Raw genomic sequence first — 18,939 nt, forward strand, 5'->3', positions numbered from 1 at the left:
AATTTGCAGATTTGAAATTAAACACCTGTCTGTTAATTGCCTAGGAAATGCCTAGGAAATCCATCCTAAAATATGTGAAATGTTCAGCACTAAAATATACAGGCTAAAACACTAGACACCTCTGGGATGGACAGTGTGGCTGAATTCAGTGGCTTTGATAGATCGACATATACAAAGAATTAATATTTCTACCTTTTTATTCTAAATAGTGTAAATGTGGACTTCAGGGAAACAGAGCTAACTATCATTAACTTTTATCAAGCTCAACAGATAAATGTCTATCTGGTTATGTGAACTCTATGCAGCAGGAACTGGAACTGACAGGAGGGTCTATAAGGAGGAAGTGTTCACTAACCGTTAGCAAACACACTTAACTTTATGTAATCCAGACCACAGGAAATGGAAATCTCAATGGACGTGGTTCATAAATAATACAGTGGGGATTGCCATTTGTCAGTGAAACATGTATGTTTCTCTTGGTTCAAACAGCAGTTTTTTGTATTAGAAGCAGATTGTAATATATCACTGTGATGGCTACTTTGACTACTGGGGCAAAGGGACACAAGTCACTGTAACTTCTGGTGAGTAATAATCATGTTTTTTGAGTGAAGACAATTCAATATTTTTCTTGTTTTTTGTTAAATTTATGTTGGTTTATGGGGCAAATAACTAATTTAATCTACAGCAAAAGTACCAGGGTAAATGATAGGTGTACACTGTAGTTTTCTGAGTAACTGAGAACACTTTATTAAATGATACAAATTATTAAGTATTTTTGCACTGAAGTGCTGTTGAAACCTGTCACTGTGACCACTACTTTGACTACTGGGGAAAAGGAACAATGGTGACCGTCACAACAGGTAAATTATCTTCATATTGAAAATGTAGTAATTATACAGTTTAATAAATTATATTTAGACCTCAGTGGCATCAACGGTATCTTTAGGGTGATTGTTTTTGTATGTTGGATGTGTTGACATATTACACTGTGACGCTGCTTTTGATTACTGGGGAAAAGGCACAATGGTTACAGTTACAGCAGGTAAGTCAATCCTCTTTTTTTACTCTAATGTATACCTTAAAAACAGTTTTAGTATTTTTAAGTAATGCAGTAGTGACACTATACAGTTCTTTAATTTCTAGGATACTGTATTTAAAATATCTTAATCTAAAATATGGTGATGAAAATCATGTTTGGCTCAATCTTCTGAAACTTTAACTGACGGTAGATTGTCATAAAATAAACTACCATGGAAAGCGTAGAGATCTGGGAACAGGTTTTTGTGTGCAGTGGTTAATAATTTGTTGAACTGTGACGACTACTTTGACTACTGGGGGAAAGGAACAATGGTGACTGTCACAACAGGTAAAAAAAGCTTATATTTGTCTTCATATTGAAAATGTAGTAATTACACAGTTTAATAAAGTATATTTAGACCTCAGTGGCATCAACAGCATCTTTAAGATGCTTGTTTTTGTATGTTGGATGTGTTGACACACTGTACTGTGACAATGCTTTTGATTACTGGGGAAAAGGCACAATGGTTACAGTTACTTCAGGTAAGTCAGCTGTTTTTTTACTGATGTATACTTTGATTTAAAGAAAGTTTTAGAATTAAGAAATGCGGTTGTGATGCCACACAATTCATTTATTTGTGGGACAATGTTTGTTAAATATGTTATAATCGGTAGAATCTAAAATTTGGTTCCATCTACTGAATCCATGTGTGGAAAATGGCAAGTTAAAGATGTCAGAAGGTAGATTGTCATAAAATAATCGTCCATGGAAGTGTAGATATCTGGGAACAGGTTTCTGAATGCAGTGTTTAATAATTTGTTGAACTGTGACTACGCTTTTGACTACTGGGGAAAAGGAACGATGGTGACCGTCACCTCAGGTATATTATTTTAATATTTCTGATTACAGAGTGAAATTCTTAATCATATTACTAAAATATATATTATCACTTTCATGTGGTCACAACTGATGGCCAATAATAAGATAAGCCAACGGTATTATATAGCCAGACAAAGAATTTGTGAAAAGTTTAAAAGTCCTGTTAAGTTCAGCTGGATAGTAAGTCTATCAACAAAACATTTAATTTTATATTTAATTTTAACAGTTTTTTAAACTGAAACCAAACTTTGGGATATACCAGTAATGAGTTTTTGTGAGAAGTGTGAATTGACTTTCTTAACTGTGGCAACTGGGCTTTTGACTACTGGGGAAAAGGCACTATGGTCACTGTCACCTCAGGTATGTTTAAATATTTCTGATTAGAGACGGTAATCCTAATTATATTACTAAAATATATTATGATTTTCTGTGGTCACAGCCAACAGTATTTTGTAGCCTGACAAAGACTTTGTGAAAAGTTTAAAATTCCTGGCTGTTCTATCGTCAAAGTATTTTATTTATATTTTTATTATTTTACTTTGATTTGACCTGTTGCTGAAACCAAACTGTGTGGCATGAAGTAATGGGATATTACAGTTAGAAGTTTTTGTGAGAAGTGTGAATTGACTCTCTTAACTGTGGCAACTGGGGTGCTTTTGACTACTGGGGAAAAGGCACTATGGTAACAGTGTCATCAGGTAAGATTTACCATTTCAAATCTACAGCAGGGTATGTTTCAGACTGAAATGTCATGTTTAAGTTATTCTGTAACTTCTCAGCATGTCAAGTGTGGCTTCAAAAGTAAATTTGTTTAGGCGAGCATGTACTGTAAAGAGTGAAAGAGCGAAAATCTCAGTAGGACGCAATGGTGAATATTAATGGATAGTTTATTTTAAGTGGATTTTATAACAGTCGAATTTAACAAAAAAACAAACTCATCATTGCACTCAACATTAGTAGACGTAGCCTTTTAATACTAACAGCTACGTAGATTCAGCACTGTGCTACTATGATGCTTTTGACTACTGGGGAAAGGGTACAACAGTAACTGTTTCATCAGGTAAGAATACTCTTTAACCTCTTTAAATTCGTAAATTTCAACAAAAGTAAGAGACTCAGTTACTGGATGTTTACTGACTTTAACCTTCATTGTTTGAATTTAGAAAATGTCTAATCATTATTGTCAAAGTTGCAGTTTAAAGTAATTGAAGTATTTATATATAAAATAACATAAAGCCACCACAAATTATATTATTGAGGGAGGTTAACCTTAGTGCAACTAATGACATCTAAATAAGTGAGACAGAGAAACATAAACTTCTGTGTATGGAGGGCATTTGATTGAACACTAGTTAGTATATTTTGTTTTAAAAGTAAATTGTTTTGTTAACTATTACCTTTTTATAATTATATATTTTTACACATTTTGTTATAATTTTAACCGTGATTACATTTTAGTTTATTTTTCTTTATATCCAGGATGTATTTAATAACCGATTAAACATGTTAACAGTATAACATAACTTATACGACTTTGGTTTTGTTGTAACACTGATAAATAACTTTTAGAGGGAGGGTCAGTAAGGTTCAAAGCCTGATTGATTTGATTTACACATTCAGCAGATTAAAAGATAATGCCTTCCATGCTGTGCTTTGTTACACTGTTGATCAACTTACCTGACTTGCTGAAAAATGTCTTTTATGTTAAATTTTATTTTGGTTCTTGCATGTTTGTTTTTTCTCTGTTAGCCAATCCAACTGCACCAACTGTGTTTCCCCTGATGCAATGTGGTTCTGGGACTGGAGACTTGGTCACTCTCGGCTGCCTTGCCACCGGCTTCACACCCTCCTCACTGACCTACACATGGAGCAAAAATGGGGCTGCCTTGACGGACTTCATTCAGTACCCTCCAGTACAGAAAGGGAACGTTTATACGGGAGTCAGTCAAATCCGAGTGAGGAGACAGGACTGGGACGCAAGGCAGACTTTCAAATGTGCCGTGACACATCCAGCAGGAAATGCAGAGGCTGATGTTACACGACCACGTAAGACTCATGCTAAGTCAAATAAAATGCATTTTTAGTTGTTGATTTAACATCTAATAATAATAAGTATATTTATGTAGTGCAATACATGCACTGATAATACATTTGTGCTATGGTTTACACAAAAAGTGAATCTCTGTTACTTGGTTTTAGGGTTTTCCTGTGAAATGTTTATTAGAGGCAGACGTTATAACATCTTTGTACATTTATCCCAAGCTGCTGATGTTGACACGTGTAAAGTTAACGTGAGAGCGGTAATTTGTTTCAACATTTTAGAAACAAAATACTCCAATCTGTGATTAAGTAACATAAACACAGCGGACAGCATAAAAATAAAATACAACCAATTTAACATTAACATCCTTAAATATGTTTAATTAGTAGGTCCAGCTGTCAAACCAGACAGTGAGGTGGAACGAAAAGGCTAAAGCTTTGTTGTGTATATTCAGCTGCTGACTCTGAGTCTGATTTGTTCTTTACTATTATGCTGTATGTCCTCTGCACCTGTCCAAGAACAGATTATTGCAATGTGTTCTGCTTTTTTCCCTCTGTCTGCATAATTATGCAGATAGATGGAAACTGTGTGTTGATCATTAACATTCACGTTAAGCCTGTGTTTGCTTGCCCGACCAGTCAATGTATATGCAGAAGTGATAAAACCTCTGCTGTTCACTTGTTTTACTTTGACATTTTTATTTTCCTTTTGACTCTTTATGCACACTTTAGTAACAAACAGTAAGTGTTAATTTAAAGAGCGTAATCATGTGTGCATATGTGTGTGCAAGTTGCATAACATACAGTAGAACAGAAAAGTCAGTTAAGTTTATAGTAAATATAGATTACATGAACATTGGAGCACTTTGGTCACCTCTTCTTCTGCATATATATATTATTCCCTGCTTCTGCATACATATATTTGTGTATATCTTTGTTTTTCAGTGGTGATTTGTAAATTGCCAACTCTAGTGTTGGCCTCCTCTGAGAAGGAAAACGAGGTTACCTTCTCCTGCTTGGCCAAAGATTTTTCACCAAATGATTATGAGTTCAAATGGCTGAAAAATGAAGAGGATATCCCCAACAAAATATACAAGATCAAAACACCTTCTTGGGATAGAAACTATGAGAACGGAACTAAGGTGTACAGTGCAGCAAGTTTTCTTGCAGTACCACCCAGTGAGTGGACTGAGGACAGTAAGTTCACATGTGTGTTTGAGGGGAAATGTGAAGGTCAAAACACATTTGTGAATTCATCCCTGACCTACAGAGATACAACTCGTGAGTAATTGTTATGTTTTCTTTAAAAATTATATGTAAATCTAATTTCTATTCTCAAACTTTTGCAGCCCTTTCTGCTTAATAATTGTTAATTAATTCCTCACTCAGCACCTGAACAATGCGAAGGTCAAGTGGATATAAAGATCACTGGCCCCAAATTGGAAGACATCTTTTCAAATAGAAAAGGAACTTTAGAATGTCATGTCACGGCAAACAAGCCATCTGTCGAAAAGATATTCTGGGAGGACCACAACGGAAAGGAAATGGCTGATGCCTCAATGACCCCCCCTAAAGGAAGTGTAGGCCCATTCACCCTGCCACTTGAAATCTCTTATGATGAATGGAGCAAGGGGGTGAAACGCGTCTGCATTGTTGAACACACAGAGGTGATTGACCCAGTAAAGCAACTCTATCAAAGGAGAAATGGTAAGAAAACTATTCAGCAATTGTGCACTACATCAAACAGGTTAAGAGTGTTATTTCTAAGTGTGTTGTTTTGTGTATTGGTACTGTGTGTTTTGTAGCAGAGGTTTCCTTCAGTACTGCAGGTTCTTTTATCTGTGGCAGGAGGCCTAATTGTTCTCTCGTGCTTGCAGGAGGACAGACTCAGCGTCCTTCAGTGTTCATGCTGCCTCCAGTAGAACATACTAGAAAAGAAATGGTGACCCTGACTTGCTATGTGAAAGACTTCTATCCTCAAGAGGTTTTGGTGTCTTGGCTTGTTGATGACGAGGAAGCAGACTCAAAGTACAAGTTCTATACCACAAACCCTGTAGAAAACAATGGATCTTATTCTGCTTATGGCCAGTTATCACTCAGCCTTGAGCAGTGGAAAAAGAATGACGTGGTGTATAGCTGTGTAGTTTACCACGAGTCTCTGGTTAACACAACTAAAGCTATTGTCAGGTCCATCGGGCAGAGAACATTTGAAAAAACCAACCTGGTCAACCTCAACATGAACATCCCTGAAACGTGCAAGGCCTAGTAGATGTTGTTTTGTGTCGTTGTGTCTTCTGTTGTTTGTTGTTTAATGTTTGTTGCTTGTGATATGACATTTTGTTTGTCTTCTTAATGCAAAATAAAAAATAAAAAAATGCCCTTTGCAACTCTGTTGATGTATGTCGCATTTCATGTCTTTATTGGAGCAATGTTTTGAGCTACATGTTTATTGTAAGTGTAATGTCACACCTAATGCAGCACAGGTTAGATCCAGCACAGTGACATTAATAATATATCAAACCTTCAGCATCATATTGTATTCACTAGAATAACGCTGCCACCACTCCACTAAACTGAGGCAAAAATAAAATGTGTTCATTTTTATTTGTAGTGCATTAACACTGTTTGTGTGTCTTTGTGTATGTGTTGTCCTCTACTGGGTCTTGCACCCTCAATACAAGACAGATGATTGTTTAAGGTTGAACTCCAGCTCTGCAGTCTCTCAGTCAAATGATGAAAAAACTGATTCACACGCCAAGTCAGGCATGCCACACCAATAATGGGGCCTTTCAAAAGCAAGTCAGGATCAATCTAGGACCACTTTAATCAGCACTTGCAAAACTGTTAGTGCCTTGTGGTAACAATGTTATAAGTAACAAGACATGTCACTAAGACATAATGCCTTTTTTAATTTATGGTTATCTATTTCATACATGATTGACTGACTAACTGATTGATTTACTGATTAAATCCACAGACCTGTGAGGTTTTAAAATATATTAACCTGCTATAGGAAATCAAAGAATTTGGTCATTAATAGAATTTGGTCTCATCACAGTTAGCCAGGAGTGGATTTTCCCAAGTCCAGGACATCCGGAGTTCATGATTAAAATGGACTACCAGTGGAACAGTACCATCGAGGCAGAAGATGACATGGGGAGAATAGCCCTCACCTTCATCCTTCTCTTCATCATCACTCTGATGTTCACCATTGCAACCACTGCTTTCAAGGTAATACTGAGTTTACATGTCAGAGTTGAGCACATATTAACCAGAAAAACACAACTGAGAAAAAAGTTTTATGTATTCAAACAACACAGATGGGTTGACAAAAATCTAACATGAGGAGTGGAGTAACAATAGATTCATACAGGGCATAGCTGTGACACATGATAATAACCATCATAATGTAATCACATCATAACTACCTCAGAAAATTACATCTTGTTGTCTGCTGATGTATTTACCGCTCTGACCAACAACCAAAATGATCCCACAGCGCCACTATCTCCATCTAAAGATTAAATTCTAAAAGTGATTGCAGCAAAAGATCAACCATCAGTGATGTATGGGTGTCCGGGGGTTGGACACAAAAACAACAACCGTTGTGCAATTCAATGCTTTTAAACATTAAACTCTTTTGAGTTCTGTGTTTTCACATTTTTCCTTCAGTGATTATTTCAGAGCTATTATAGTTAATCAAATTTTATTCTGCAGGTGTTTCTGTTATCGTGTGTTCAATACAAATCCAAAACAAAGTTAATTAAACTGAATGAATTTATTTAAGTAGTACAGTAAACTACAACAGAAGCCAGGTGTGACATTCTCGTTGTGCCATATGTTGATACATTTATTTTACAAATCATGACAAAATGCATGCACGGTTCAATGCCTCACTTGACAAATATGTAATAACAGTAAAGTTGATGTCTTCAAAAGAGAAAACTCACAACACCTTTGAAATCCAAAAGAAATATTTAGGTTCCAGTAGTAAATCTTTTTCTTAAACTGTGAATAACTTCCTTACAAACATTCATGTGTGTATTATGATGTTTTATAATGCGTCAATGTTTTAACTGTAATGTGCATACAGTGGTCTTATAGTGCATCTGTAATTTCACCACACATGTAAGTGGTGACAAATAGCAGGAATTTGATCATGTTGGAGCAACATTACTAATCTGTATTTGTTTTCTTCTGTTTTTTTTCAGGTTAAATGAAACAAGGAGAACTTTCTGTACAAAACTGTTTTTCACACTTTTTTTCTTATAAACTCATAGTTTGCTGTAAGTAATCACAGCTGTCCATTTTTCCATTCTTATTACAAGAGCTTTATGTAATTTTGAAAATAAATGTTTTAATGAACATAACCATTAATGTTGCTCCTCCATCTTTGTTCTCTCATCTGTTATTCTGAAATTGTTCATACTGTCTATAGTTTCACTTATAAATGTTTGATACATAATGCTCATAACAATACCATTTCTTATTTTTATTTTAACTATGTAATATGTTGTTGTGTTCATCACCTCCCCAGCACCTGGAATCAACAGCCCGTGTTCTACTCAATATGTAAATGTGGAGATTTCACAATCGGTTAGTTCTGAGTCTATTATTAATAGACTTAGAACTAAAACCTTTAGCAAAGTCATGAGAAGCCATGTAAAATAGTTGTGATAACACATGTAAACTGATCTGAGATATTTAAATGTGCACTCTGTTTCTCTTACTGGCATAAGCGCACCTCACACCTGGTGTCTGCAATGCACCGTTGCTCTTGGCTCTGTTTCACTTCAGTATTTTGGTACTTTTTTGGATCTGGGTGTTACTCAATGCTTCCGCTTGCTGCTAGCTGTGATCACTCTGCCCTGTCATTCTGCGGCATCTGTGCAACAGACTTCCAGCCCCATCGCCTCCATCTCCACCTGACTTTATAACACCAGACACTGTAAAAGTACAACTCTGCCATCTAGCCTAAATACAAAGACATTACACTTAGAATTGTTTACAAAATCTGAAGGTATGTATAGGTGAAGAGATAAAATCAGCTCAAATTTTCAAAATATTCCATGTTCAGCATTTAGAATGAGGCAAGTAAAGTAAAAATAATCTCTTCTCCATCTCAGAACTGCGGGTTGTCTCTCCAAACATCACATTACACCCTGTGTGGGAAGGTGTAATCGGGGCCTCACCTGTCAGACTCCTCTGCACCCTAAGTGGCTTCTTTCCAGACCAACTGAGTGTGACGTGGCAACGGGACAACCAATCTCTAAACATTGTGCAAACCCAAAGGAAGCTGCAGAGTGTGGAGGAAGTGGAGAAAACCTTCAGTCTAAGCAGTGAGATTGAGCCAAATATGAAACAGTGGACAGGTGGCTCAAATTTTACATGCTGGTCCACTCACAACGGCAGTGAATTTCATAAAACAATAAGTATTTGTCAAAGTAAGTATATATGGCTAATGTCTCAAGTCACAATATGAATTTCTTTGGTAAAAAAAATGCATATTGTGATTGAAAAATTAGCATATTGTGATTGAAAAAGTAATTGTATTAGATGAACATGTATGGACAAAAATTTTTTTCTGCAGCACAGACAAGCGCCCCTCCTTCAGTTCATGTGGAGGTTCCCAGCTTCAAGACAGTAATGGAGTCAACGTCTGATTTGAAGGCAACGTGTTCAGTCCGCACAGTGTTTGAAGCAACGGTGACCTGGCTGATGGATGGGCAACCCCCATCCAGTAACCAAGTCCAGGTCACAAATACAACTCATTTAATAAGCACTCTGACGGTTTCCTTTAGTCGGTGGAAACAACTGAAGCTTCTGAAATGTAAAGTTGAACATCGCTGCTTCTCATCCACTGAGGAGACAATAAATGTTGCAGGTCAGAGGAGAAGACAAAATAAAAATCAGGTGTGTTGTGACAGCAAAGTGCCTAAAAAAATTCTTCCTTGTTTTCTTTCTGTATCATCCAGCGCCTGCAGTTACAGCTCCATCAGTGGAGATCAGGAGATCTCTCCCAGATTTGCTGAAGGGAAACAGTTCTGTGCTGGAGTGTGACGTCACACAACTCTCCTCCATTGACCTCTACATCACCTTTCAGGCCAACAGTGTTGACATCTCTGACAAACAGTATGTTGATCTTCCTGAAGCCCCAGGCCTCCATTCAGTCAGTAGACGCTTCACTGTCCCTCCAAACTACTGGAAGAGAGACACAAGTTTCACCTGCAAAGTGAATCAAGGTTTCTCCAGCAGCTTCAAGTCAAACCCCACTGGCAATATTTTTGGTGAGAGGAGTTTCTCTTTCTGTTCTTTAAACAATGAACTGATAATGTGATCGATCGATTCATTGATTTATTCATTTGCTCACATAATGTTTAGTGGACCCATCAGTGGAGCTCCTTCAGGTCCCCAGTAAAGAGTCAGGACCACAGAGGATCTTGTGCTCTGGATGGGGCTTCAACCCTCAAATTAAATGGTTTCCTGAGTCTCAGCAAGCATCTCCATCAACGAATGACATCAGCATGAGTGCAGATGGACGTGTGGCAGTAACCAGTCAACTTCACATCCCTCAGACAGAGTGGAAAACAGGGAAGGTCTTCACTTGTTTAGTGTCTGACAAATCTCTGAGTAAAACAGTTGAAAAGAACATCAGCATCTGTTCAGGTAAAATTAAAACATAATGACAGTACCAACAATAACATGCAGTTTCATGAGAATAATATGGCCATCCAACAAGGTTTTCACTTTTAATTTAAAGCAGAATCAGCTGATTGAAGCTGCGCTGTTCAATATATTTATTATAATGATTAATCAAATGACTGTGTAATGTGAAAGGTGTCGAACCCACAGAGAGTTATCACCCAACTCTGCTGCTATACAGGTCTATGGAGCCTTTTAGCTTCTTTTCTCTCAACGGCTTTGTTTTCTGCAGCTCTGCTCTTCTCAACAGCCAACTGTTTTTAGGGAAAAACTCTGATAAACCCACCAAACACTACCTACCCGGCACCAAACTACAGACAAACAAACTTTGTGACAGGTGAACACAGTAGAGCCTTTACTTCAACACCAATATATTTACCTCACAACTTGTAGAGACCAAAACAGATCTAAAAGGAGAGTAAAATAATATAGTATACAGTCTTCGCTTGTGAAGTGTCTGACAGATCTCTGAACAAGACTGTCAGGAGGGAAATTAGCCTCTGCTCAGCTAAAATGAAAACATAAGGAGAGCAACAATTACATCCAAATAACTAATGAGAATTATACAACCATCATGCCACTTTTTTTATTTGAATATAAAGCTGATATAATCAATTTATGTTAACTAGGAGGCAGAAGAATAATCCAAAGAAGCTGGTAGATGCTCATCCACCACCTTCTGTCTGCTTACAGCATTGTTAGGCTGACATGCAAACAATGGCCTGCTGTAGTATTGAGCTGAAACAGAGCCACATTAACATTATTTAGAATTGTGTTTCTGGCCATCTGGTGGATGTAAATCCAATATTCACTGGTCTTTGTACAACTCATCACAAGAATCACACTTATCTGATTCTTTTGCTAGATGTTCTACTGTTCCTCTGCCACTCAGTAACATATTAATGTCTGCCATTTAGTGCTGGACAGGCAACATACACCATGTTTGGTCAGAGATGATGAGACTCAACCACTAAATGTGCAGGATGCTCAATCTGCAGTAACAAAAAGTTGAAAAAAGCTAAAACTTTCTGTAGAGAAGCAGAATGATACTTCTCAATGTTTGTGTTTTTATAAGAATTTCCTTTCATATTACATAGTAATTTGATTTAATATAAAAAATGAAAATATTAAAGAATGCAGTTTTAAAGCATAATATCATCATGGTCTTATAATCTGGAAGACAATATTTTTCCAAAAAGTATTTCACTCAGGATTTGATTTTGCTTCATGACTCTTTTTACTTCTATTTTGGACTTTCAGCTTGTTCAAGCGCCCCTCCTTCAGTTCATGTGGAGGTTCCCAGCTTCAAGACAGTAATGGAGTCAACGTCTGATTTGAAGGCAACGTGTTCAGTCCGCACAGTGTTTGATGCCAACGTGACCTGGCTGATGGATGGGCAACCCCCGTCCAGTAACCAAGTCCAGGTCACAAATACAACTCATTTAATAAGCACTCTGACGGTTTCCTTTAGTCGGTGGAAACAACTGAAGCTTCTGAAATGTAAAGTTGAACATCGCTGCTTCTCATCCTCTGAGGAGACAATAAATGTTGCAGGTCAGAGGAGAAGACAAAATAAAAATCAGGTGTGTTGTGACAGCAAAGTTCCTAAAATAATTCTTCCTTGTTTTCTTTCTGTATCATCCAGCACCTGCAGTTACAGCTCCATCAGTGGAGATCAGGAGATCTCTTCCAGATTTGCTGAAGGGAAACAGTGCTGTGCTGGAGTGTGACGTCACACAACTCTCCTCCAGTGACCTCTACATCACCTTTCAGGCCAACAGTGTTGACATCTCTGACAAACAGTATGTTGATCTTCCTGAAGCCCCAGGCCTCCATTCAGTCAGTAGACGCTTCACTGTCCCTCCAAACTACTGGAAGAGAGACACAAGTTTCACCTGCAAAGTGAATCAAGGTTTCTCCAGCAACTTCAAGTCAAACCCCACTGGCAATATTTTTGGTGAGAGGAGTTTCTCTTTCTGTTCTTTGAACAATGAACTGATAATGTCATCGATCGATTCATTGATTTATTCATTTGCTCACATAATGTTTAGTGGACCCATCAGTGGAGCTCCTTCAGGTCCCCAGTAAAGAGTCAGGACCACAGAGGATCTTGTGCTCTGGATGGGGCTTCAACCCTCAAATTAAATGGTTTCCTGAGTCTCAGCAAGCATCTCCATCAACGAATGACATCAGCATGAGTGCAGATGGACGTGTGGCAGTAACCAGTCAACTTCACATCCCTCAGACAGAGTGGAAAACAGGGAAGGTCTTCACTTGTTTAGTGTCTGACAAGTCTCTGAGTAAAACAGTTGAAAAGAACATCAGCATCTGTTCAGGTAAAATTAAAACATAATGACAGTACCAACAATAACATGCAGTTTAATGAGAATAATATGGCCATCCAACAAGGTTTTCACTTTTAATTTAAAGCAGATTCAGCTGATTGAAGCTGCGCTGTTCAATATATTTATTATAATGATTAATCAAATGACTGTGTAATGTGAAAGGTGTCGAACCCACAGAGAGTTATCACCCAACTCTGCTGCTATACAGGTCTATGGAGCCTTTTAGCTTCTTTTCTCTCAACGGCTTTGTTTTCTGCAGCTCTGCTCTTCTCAACAGCCAACTGTTTTTAGGGAAAAACTCTGATAAACCCACCAAACACTACCTACCCGGCACCAAACTACAGACAAACAAACTTTGTGACAGGTGAACACAGTAGAGCCTTTACTTCAACACCAATATATTTACCTCACAACTTGTAGAGACCAAAACAGATCTAAAAGGAGAGTACAATAATATAGTATACAGTCTTCGCTTGTGAAGTGTCTGACAGATCTCTGAACAAGACTGTCAGGAGGGAAATTAACCTCTGCTCAGCTAAAATGAAAACATAAGGAGAGCAACAATTACATCCAAATAACTAATGAGAATTATACAACCATCACGCCACTTTTTTTATTTGAATATAAAGCTGATCTAATCAATTTATGTTAACTAGGAGGCAGAAGAATAATCCAAAGAAGCTGGTAGATGCTCATCCACCACCTTCTGTCTGCTTACAGCATTGTTAGGCTGACATGCAAACAATGGCCTGCTGTAGTATTGAGCTGAAACAGAGCCACATTAACATTATTTAGAATTGTGTTTCTGGCCATCTGGTGGATGTAAATCCAATATTCACTGGTCTTTGTACAACTCATCACAAGAATCACACTTATCTGATTCTTTTGCTAGATGTTCTACTGTTCCTCTGCCACTCAGTAACATATTAATGTCTGCCATTTAGTGCTGGACAGGCAACATACACCATGTTTGGTCAGAGATGATGAGACTCAACCACTAAATGTGCAGGATGCTCAATCTGCAGTAACAAGTTAAAAAAAGCTGAAACTTTCTGTAGAGAAGCAGAATGATACTTCTCAATGTTTGTGTTTTCATAAGAGTTTCCTTTCATATTACATAGTAATTTGATTTAATATAAAAAAATGAAAATATTAAATAATGCAGTTTTAAAGCATAATATCATCATGGTCTTATAATCTGGAAGACAATATTTTTCCAAAAAGTATTTCACTCAGGATTTGATTTTGCTTCATGACTCTTTTTACTTCTATTTTGGACTTTCAGCTTGTTCAAGCGCCCCTCCTTCAGTTCATGTGGAGGTTCCCAGCTTCAAGACAGTAATGGAGTCAACGTCTGATGTGAAGGCAACGTGTTCAGTCCGCACAGTGTTTGAAGCAACGGTGACCTGGCTGATGGATGGGCAACCCCCATCCAGTAACCAAGTGAACCAGGTCACAAATACAACTCATTTAATAAGCACTCTGACGGTTTCCTTTAGTCGGTGGAAACAACTGAAGCTTCTGAAATGTAAAGTTGAACATCGCTGCTTCTCATCCACTGAGGAGACAATAAATGTTGCAGGTCAGAGGAGAAGACAAAATAAAAATCAGGTGTGTTGTGACAGAAAAGTACCTAAAATAAATGTTCCTTGTTTTCTTTCTGTATCATCCAGCGCCTGCAGTTACAGCTCCATCAGTGGAGATCAGGAGATCTCTCCCAGATTTGCTGAAGGGAAACAGTGCTGTGCTGGAGTGTGACGTCACACAACTCTCCTCCAGTGACCTCTACATCACCTTTCAGGCCAACAGTGTTGACATCTCTGACAAACAGTATGTTGATCTTCCTGAAGCCCCAGGCCTCCATTCAGTCAGTAGACGCTTCACTGTCCCTCCAAACTACTGGAAGAGAGACACAAGTTTCACCTGCAAAGTGAATCAAGGTTTCTCCAGCAGCTTCAAGTCAAACCCCACTGGCAATATTTTTGGTGAGAGGAGTTTCTCTTTCTGTTCTTTGAACAATGAACTGATAATGTGATCGATCGATTCATTGATTTATTCATTTGCTCACATAATGTTTAGTGGACCCATCAGTGGAGCTCCTTCAGGTCCCCAGTAAAGAGTCAGGACCACAGAGGATTTTGTGCTCTGGATGGGGCTTCAACCCTCAAATTAAATGGTTTCCTGAGTCTCAGCAAGCATCTCCATCAACGAATGACATCAGCATGAGTGCAGATGGACGTGTGGCAGTAACCAGTCAACTTCACATCCCTCAGACAGAGTGGAAAACAGGGAAGGTCTTCACTTGTTTAGTGTCTGACAAGTCTCTGAGTAAAACAGTTGAAAAGAACATCAGCATCTGTTCAGGTAAAAAGGAAACAGTAATCGTGTTAATGCTTTAAGTGCAGAATAAATACATTTCTTTACGTTTCTGAATCTGTCAAGCTTTTATCTCATAATCATGATTTGATAGGTGCTGCATTTTCTCCCCATTCTATGTCTTCAGTAACTCCAGCATCATCTCAGATAGTTGCCGTATATGTTCAGGGACCACCCCTCCAGGAGCTTCAGAGCAAGGGACAGGTGACTGTCATCTGTCTTCTGGTTGGCCCTTCTCTTGATGATTTCTCCATCACCTGGAAAGTAGGTGGGAACAAATATTCTCTTAATGTCCACACGGAGCAACCAGTGAGTCACAGCAATGGGACGGAGTCTTTGCGGAGCTTCCTCAAAGTGTCAGCGGAGGATTGGCATGCATACAAACAAGTGTCTTGTGAGGGGAAGCACAGATGTTCCAACCAGGGCTACCAGGACCATATAAGCAAAAGCAGAGGTAGTGTGAAACATCAGAAGCTCAGCAGTAAAAAGACAAATCTCCATAATGCTTGTGCTGGTTGTGACTAAATCATGAACTGAAAGGAGCTGTAAAATAAACCCTTATTTACTTTTGTCTTCTTTTTGTTTTTCTCAAGACCTGTACCCACCAGCAGTGAAAATATTACAACCAACTGCCTCTGAGCTGTCTACCTCAGACGTCCTCACACTTATTTGTCTAGTTTCTGGATTTTTCCCGTCTAACATCATGGTGTACTGGGAGGAGAATGGCCAGAGACTCCCTTCAGCTCGCTACACCAACAGTCCTGCCTGGAAATACACAGAGAGCAGCGCTTATTCAATGAGCAGCAGACTAAACACATCCAAAACTGAGGACAAGGAGTCTACATATTCTTGTGTTGTCAGGCATGAGTCCTCTGAAACGCCGTTTGAAAGCACTATAAAGGATGTTTTTGGTGAGCTGAGAATTAACACTTAGTAACAATGAGGTTCACTGGTGTTCATTGCATCATAGTTAAGATGTCCCGAGCGAATCCTGAGAAGGACAAATTATTTTGTTTCACTGATGAGTGTTGGCTAAATTCGCTAAGCTCCAACTGTAACGGCTCTGTTATCTCTGTTATGGTTTTGCTGGCACTGTTCTTCTCTGTAAGAGATCGCTTCACGTCAATTTCAGGAGTTCCATTCTTCCATTTAAACTAATAATTTAAGCTTTGAAGCAGTGACTTTAGTATTTGGATCAAGTAGTTCATGAAAAAAAAAACAATTTAGAAGGCTACCGCTGTTATTTCAATATATCAGATAAATATTTAAGCAACATTAAAGTAAAGAGAAGTATTGGAGCAGACCTGCTACCTTTGTTCTCACTTAACTAAACTGAGTTCAACATTTTTAATGATTTTTCTTGCTACATGACCTTCCTCAGTACAAATTCATGACGAACTTTAATAACTCTTTTCCCCAGCCACAGTGACCTACAGCCAACCTTCAGCCACCTTGCTCCAGGGCTCTGGTGAACTTGTGTGCCTGGTCTTCGGCTTCAGCCCTGCATCTATTAGCATTCATTGGTTTTCTGGTAACACCAAGGAACTGTTGGACTACAACACTAGTGAACCCATCAGAGGCCCAAATGGAAAGTTCAGCATCCAAAGCCACCTTCGTCTGTCCCATGGCAACTGGTTCCCTGGGGCAGTCCTCACCTGCAGGGTGACACATGAGAACACCACCCAATCCCTGAATATATCTAAACCAGGTGCCGGTTCCTCCGTTCATCCACATCTTTCTTGCATGTTAAAGACTGCACTTACTAGGTTAACCACACATTTTAACACATTTGTGAGACTGTTTGGTAACTTGGGTTATTTTCTTAATATTTCTTTGCAGTTCCTATTCCACTTTAACAAAGTCAGTGCAATAGTTAACTGACAAATCTCATTTAAATTCTTTCACAGGCACGTTGGAGGGCTGTCATTTCTTAGATGAGATTATGCATGCTGATGTGAACCAAGACACAGATGTGGAAAGCTGGTATATGACTTTCACTTTCCTCTTTTTTTTCCTCATCTCTGTCATCTATGGTGTCTTGGCTACTGTGATTAAGGTAAGTAATCCTCCAGTACAATATTTCAACTGTATGACTTTAATATGTCAGTTTGATTGTAACTGTTTTTATGTTGATACAAAACAAATCTGTCACCAGATCCAATATATTGCCTATGTTTTCTCCTTTTAGACTAAATGATGATGACCCCAGGACAGATTAATGAGCCAAATGGGAACATTTGAGGATTTCTGATGGTCTTACTAGGTGTAAACTGTAATTAATGAATTTTTCTTTTTACATTTGTATAATATTTTAGAAATGATTCATACTGTATTAATTTCTTTTTATGTTTCAGTCACTTTGAGATTCAAATACAAGTGTAACAAATATTCTGTCACTGGACTCATTCATGCATTCAGCAAAATGCATATTTCAATTTAGAAAACAAAGATTGTCTCATTAATTACAATAAAACATATGATGGTACATACTGATGTAAAACTGACCTGTACGTATTTAAGGTTTAATGGACGGACTGGAGTGGGATGCTACTATCAGGGGGGAGAGTAAAATGTCGAACCTTGGTTTTCACAGCTTTCGCTTTACACATGGTAACTTACTTTAATTTAGTTACACATTCCGGTTTAATGAAGAGCATGGGTAGTAGTTAAAATGCCTGGAGAATCCCACAGATTGACCTGTACAGCCTCTTTGGATTCGCATTCAGCAGTTTGTATATGAGATGGATCAGACAGGCTCCTGGAAAATAACTGTGAGTTGCATTTATGAGCACGGCTAGTGGGTGACACCACCAATACCATCAAAATCATAAAAATGATTTCAGCTTGAATAATTGCATTAAAAACTGAATTTGAATTGCTCAACTTGAATTTGAATTTATTAGTTTGAAACTGAATTCCAATAAACTTGAAACTGAATGTAATATGAATCTAAACTGAAACTGTATTTGAGCCTCATTAAAATTCAAGTCTTTGTGTGCTTTCACTTTCAGTTCTCTCAATTCAAATTAAGTTCTCTAAATTCAATTTCAATCCACAAGATTCACTTTTAACGTCACAGGCAGGTCAAGGTCCTTGAGGAAGAGCAATCGAGTGCAGATGCACAAAGTGCCTTTTTCAATCAGCACGTTTGTTTTTGACCATTTCCTGTATTCCACACCAGCAGCCTGTTGCCCCGAATGTGTGTAAGTTTGTTTTTTTGGCTGAGTGTAAGTTATCTCCTAAAGCCCACACTAGAGGTTAAGTAACTACTAGTTTGTCTGTAACTAGATCAGCTACTAATATGGGTTGCACCACAATTACTTAACGCACATGTTCTGCAAATAGTTGTATTATTTTTCTCTATACTTTTTAATATTCTTATATAACCTACATTGTCTATTCCATAGTTGTATATTTCTACATTTATTTACGTCAACTGTATGTTTGTCTACGTGTAGCACCTTATCACCAAAACAAATTCCTCGTATGTGTTAAACACTACTTGGAAATAAAGCTCCTTCTGACTCTTATTTTTTGTGTAAGTTAGAGTGTAAGTTAGAGTTATGTTGTAAATTCTCT

General features: G+C 38.0%; 1 protein-coding gene and 1 gene segment (V, D, J or C); both read left to right on the forward strand.

Annotated features, from left to right (window-relative positions):
* The first annotated feature begins 2,517 nt into the window (after window positions 1-2,517).
* LOC119887273 lies at window positions 2,518-6,337 on the forward strand. The segment is given in 5 exon segments: window positions 2,518-2,595; window positions 3,647-3,943; window positions 4,883-5,218; window positions 5,327-5,644; window positions 5,815-6,337. Coding segments are annotated over 5 exon segments (1,359 nt in total).
* A 1,841-nt stretch (window positions 6,338-8,178) lies between these two features.
* On the forward strand, window positions 8,179-17,860 carry LOC119887219. The gene is made up of 15 exons (XM_038698106.1): window positions 8,179-9,381; window positions 9,528-9,821; window positions 9,913-10,224; window positions 10,319-10,603; window positions 11,900-12,193; window positions 12,285-12,596; window positions 12,691-12,975; window positions 14,270-14,566; window positions 14,658-14,969; window positions 15,064-15,348; window positions 15,488-15,814; window positions 15,954-16,271; window positions 16,781-17,068; window positions 17,268-17,416; window positions 17,549-17,860. Exons 1-15 carry the CDS (start codon window positions 9,294-9,296, stop codon window positions 17,555-17,557), a joined length of 3,855 nt encoding a protein of 1,284 aa, XP_038554034.1. The 5' UTR covers window positions 8,179-9,293; the 3' UTR covers window positions 17,558-17,860.
* The last annotated feature ends 1,079 nt before the right edge of the window (window positions 17,861-18,939 follow it).

This window comes from Micropterus salmoides, unplaced genomic scaffold (assembly GCF_014851395.1).
Source record: "Micropterus salmoides isolate LMB-PRFRI ecotype aquatic unplaced genomic scaffold, ASM1485139v1 Ms_hic_scaffold_10, whole genome shotgun sequence".
In the NCBI taxonomy this organism is placed as follows: domain Eukaryota; kingdom Metazoa; phylum Chordata; class Actinopteri; order Centrarchiformes; family Centrarchidae; genus Micropterus; species Micropterus salmoides.

Coding starts and splice junctions, on each gene's coding strand:
- LOC119887219 (XM_038698106.1), top strand. CDS start 9,294: ATGAAACAGTGGACAGGTGGCTCAAATTTTACATGCTGGTCCACTCAC. Junction 9,822..9,912: donor GGAGACAATAAATGTTGCAG/GTCAGAGGAGAA, acceptor TGTATCATCCAG/CGCCTGCAGTTACAGCTCCA. Junction 15,349..15,487: donor GAACATCAGCATCTGTTCAG/GTAAAAAGGAAA, acceptor CTATGTCTTCAG/TAACTCCAGCATCATCTCAG.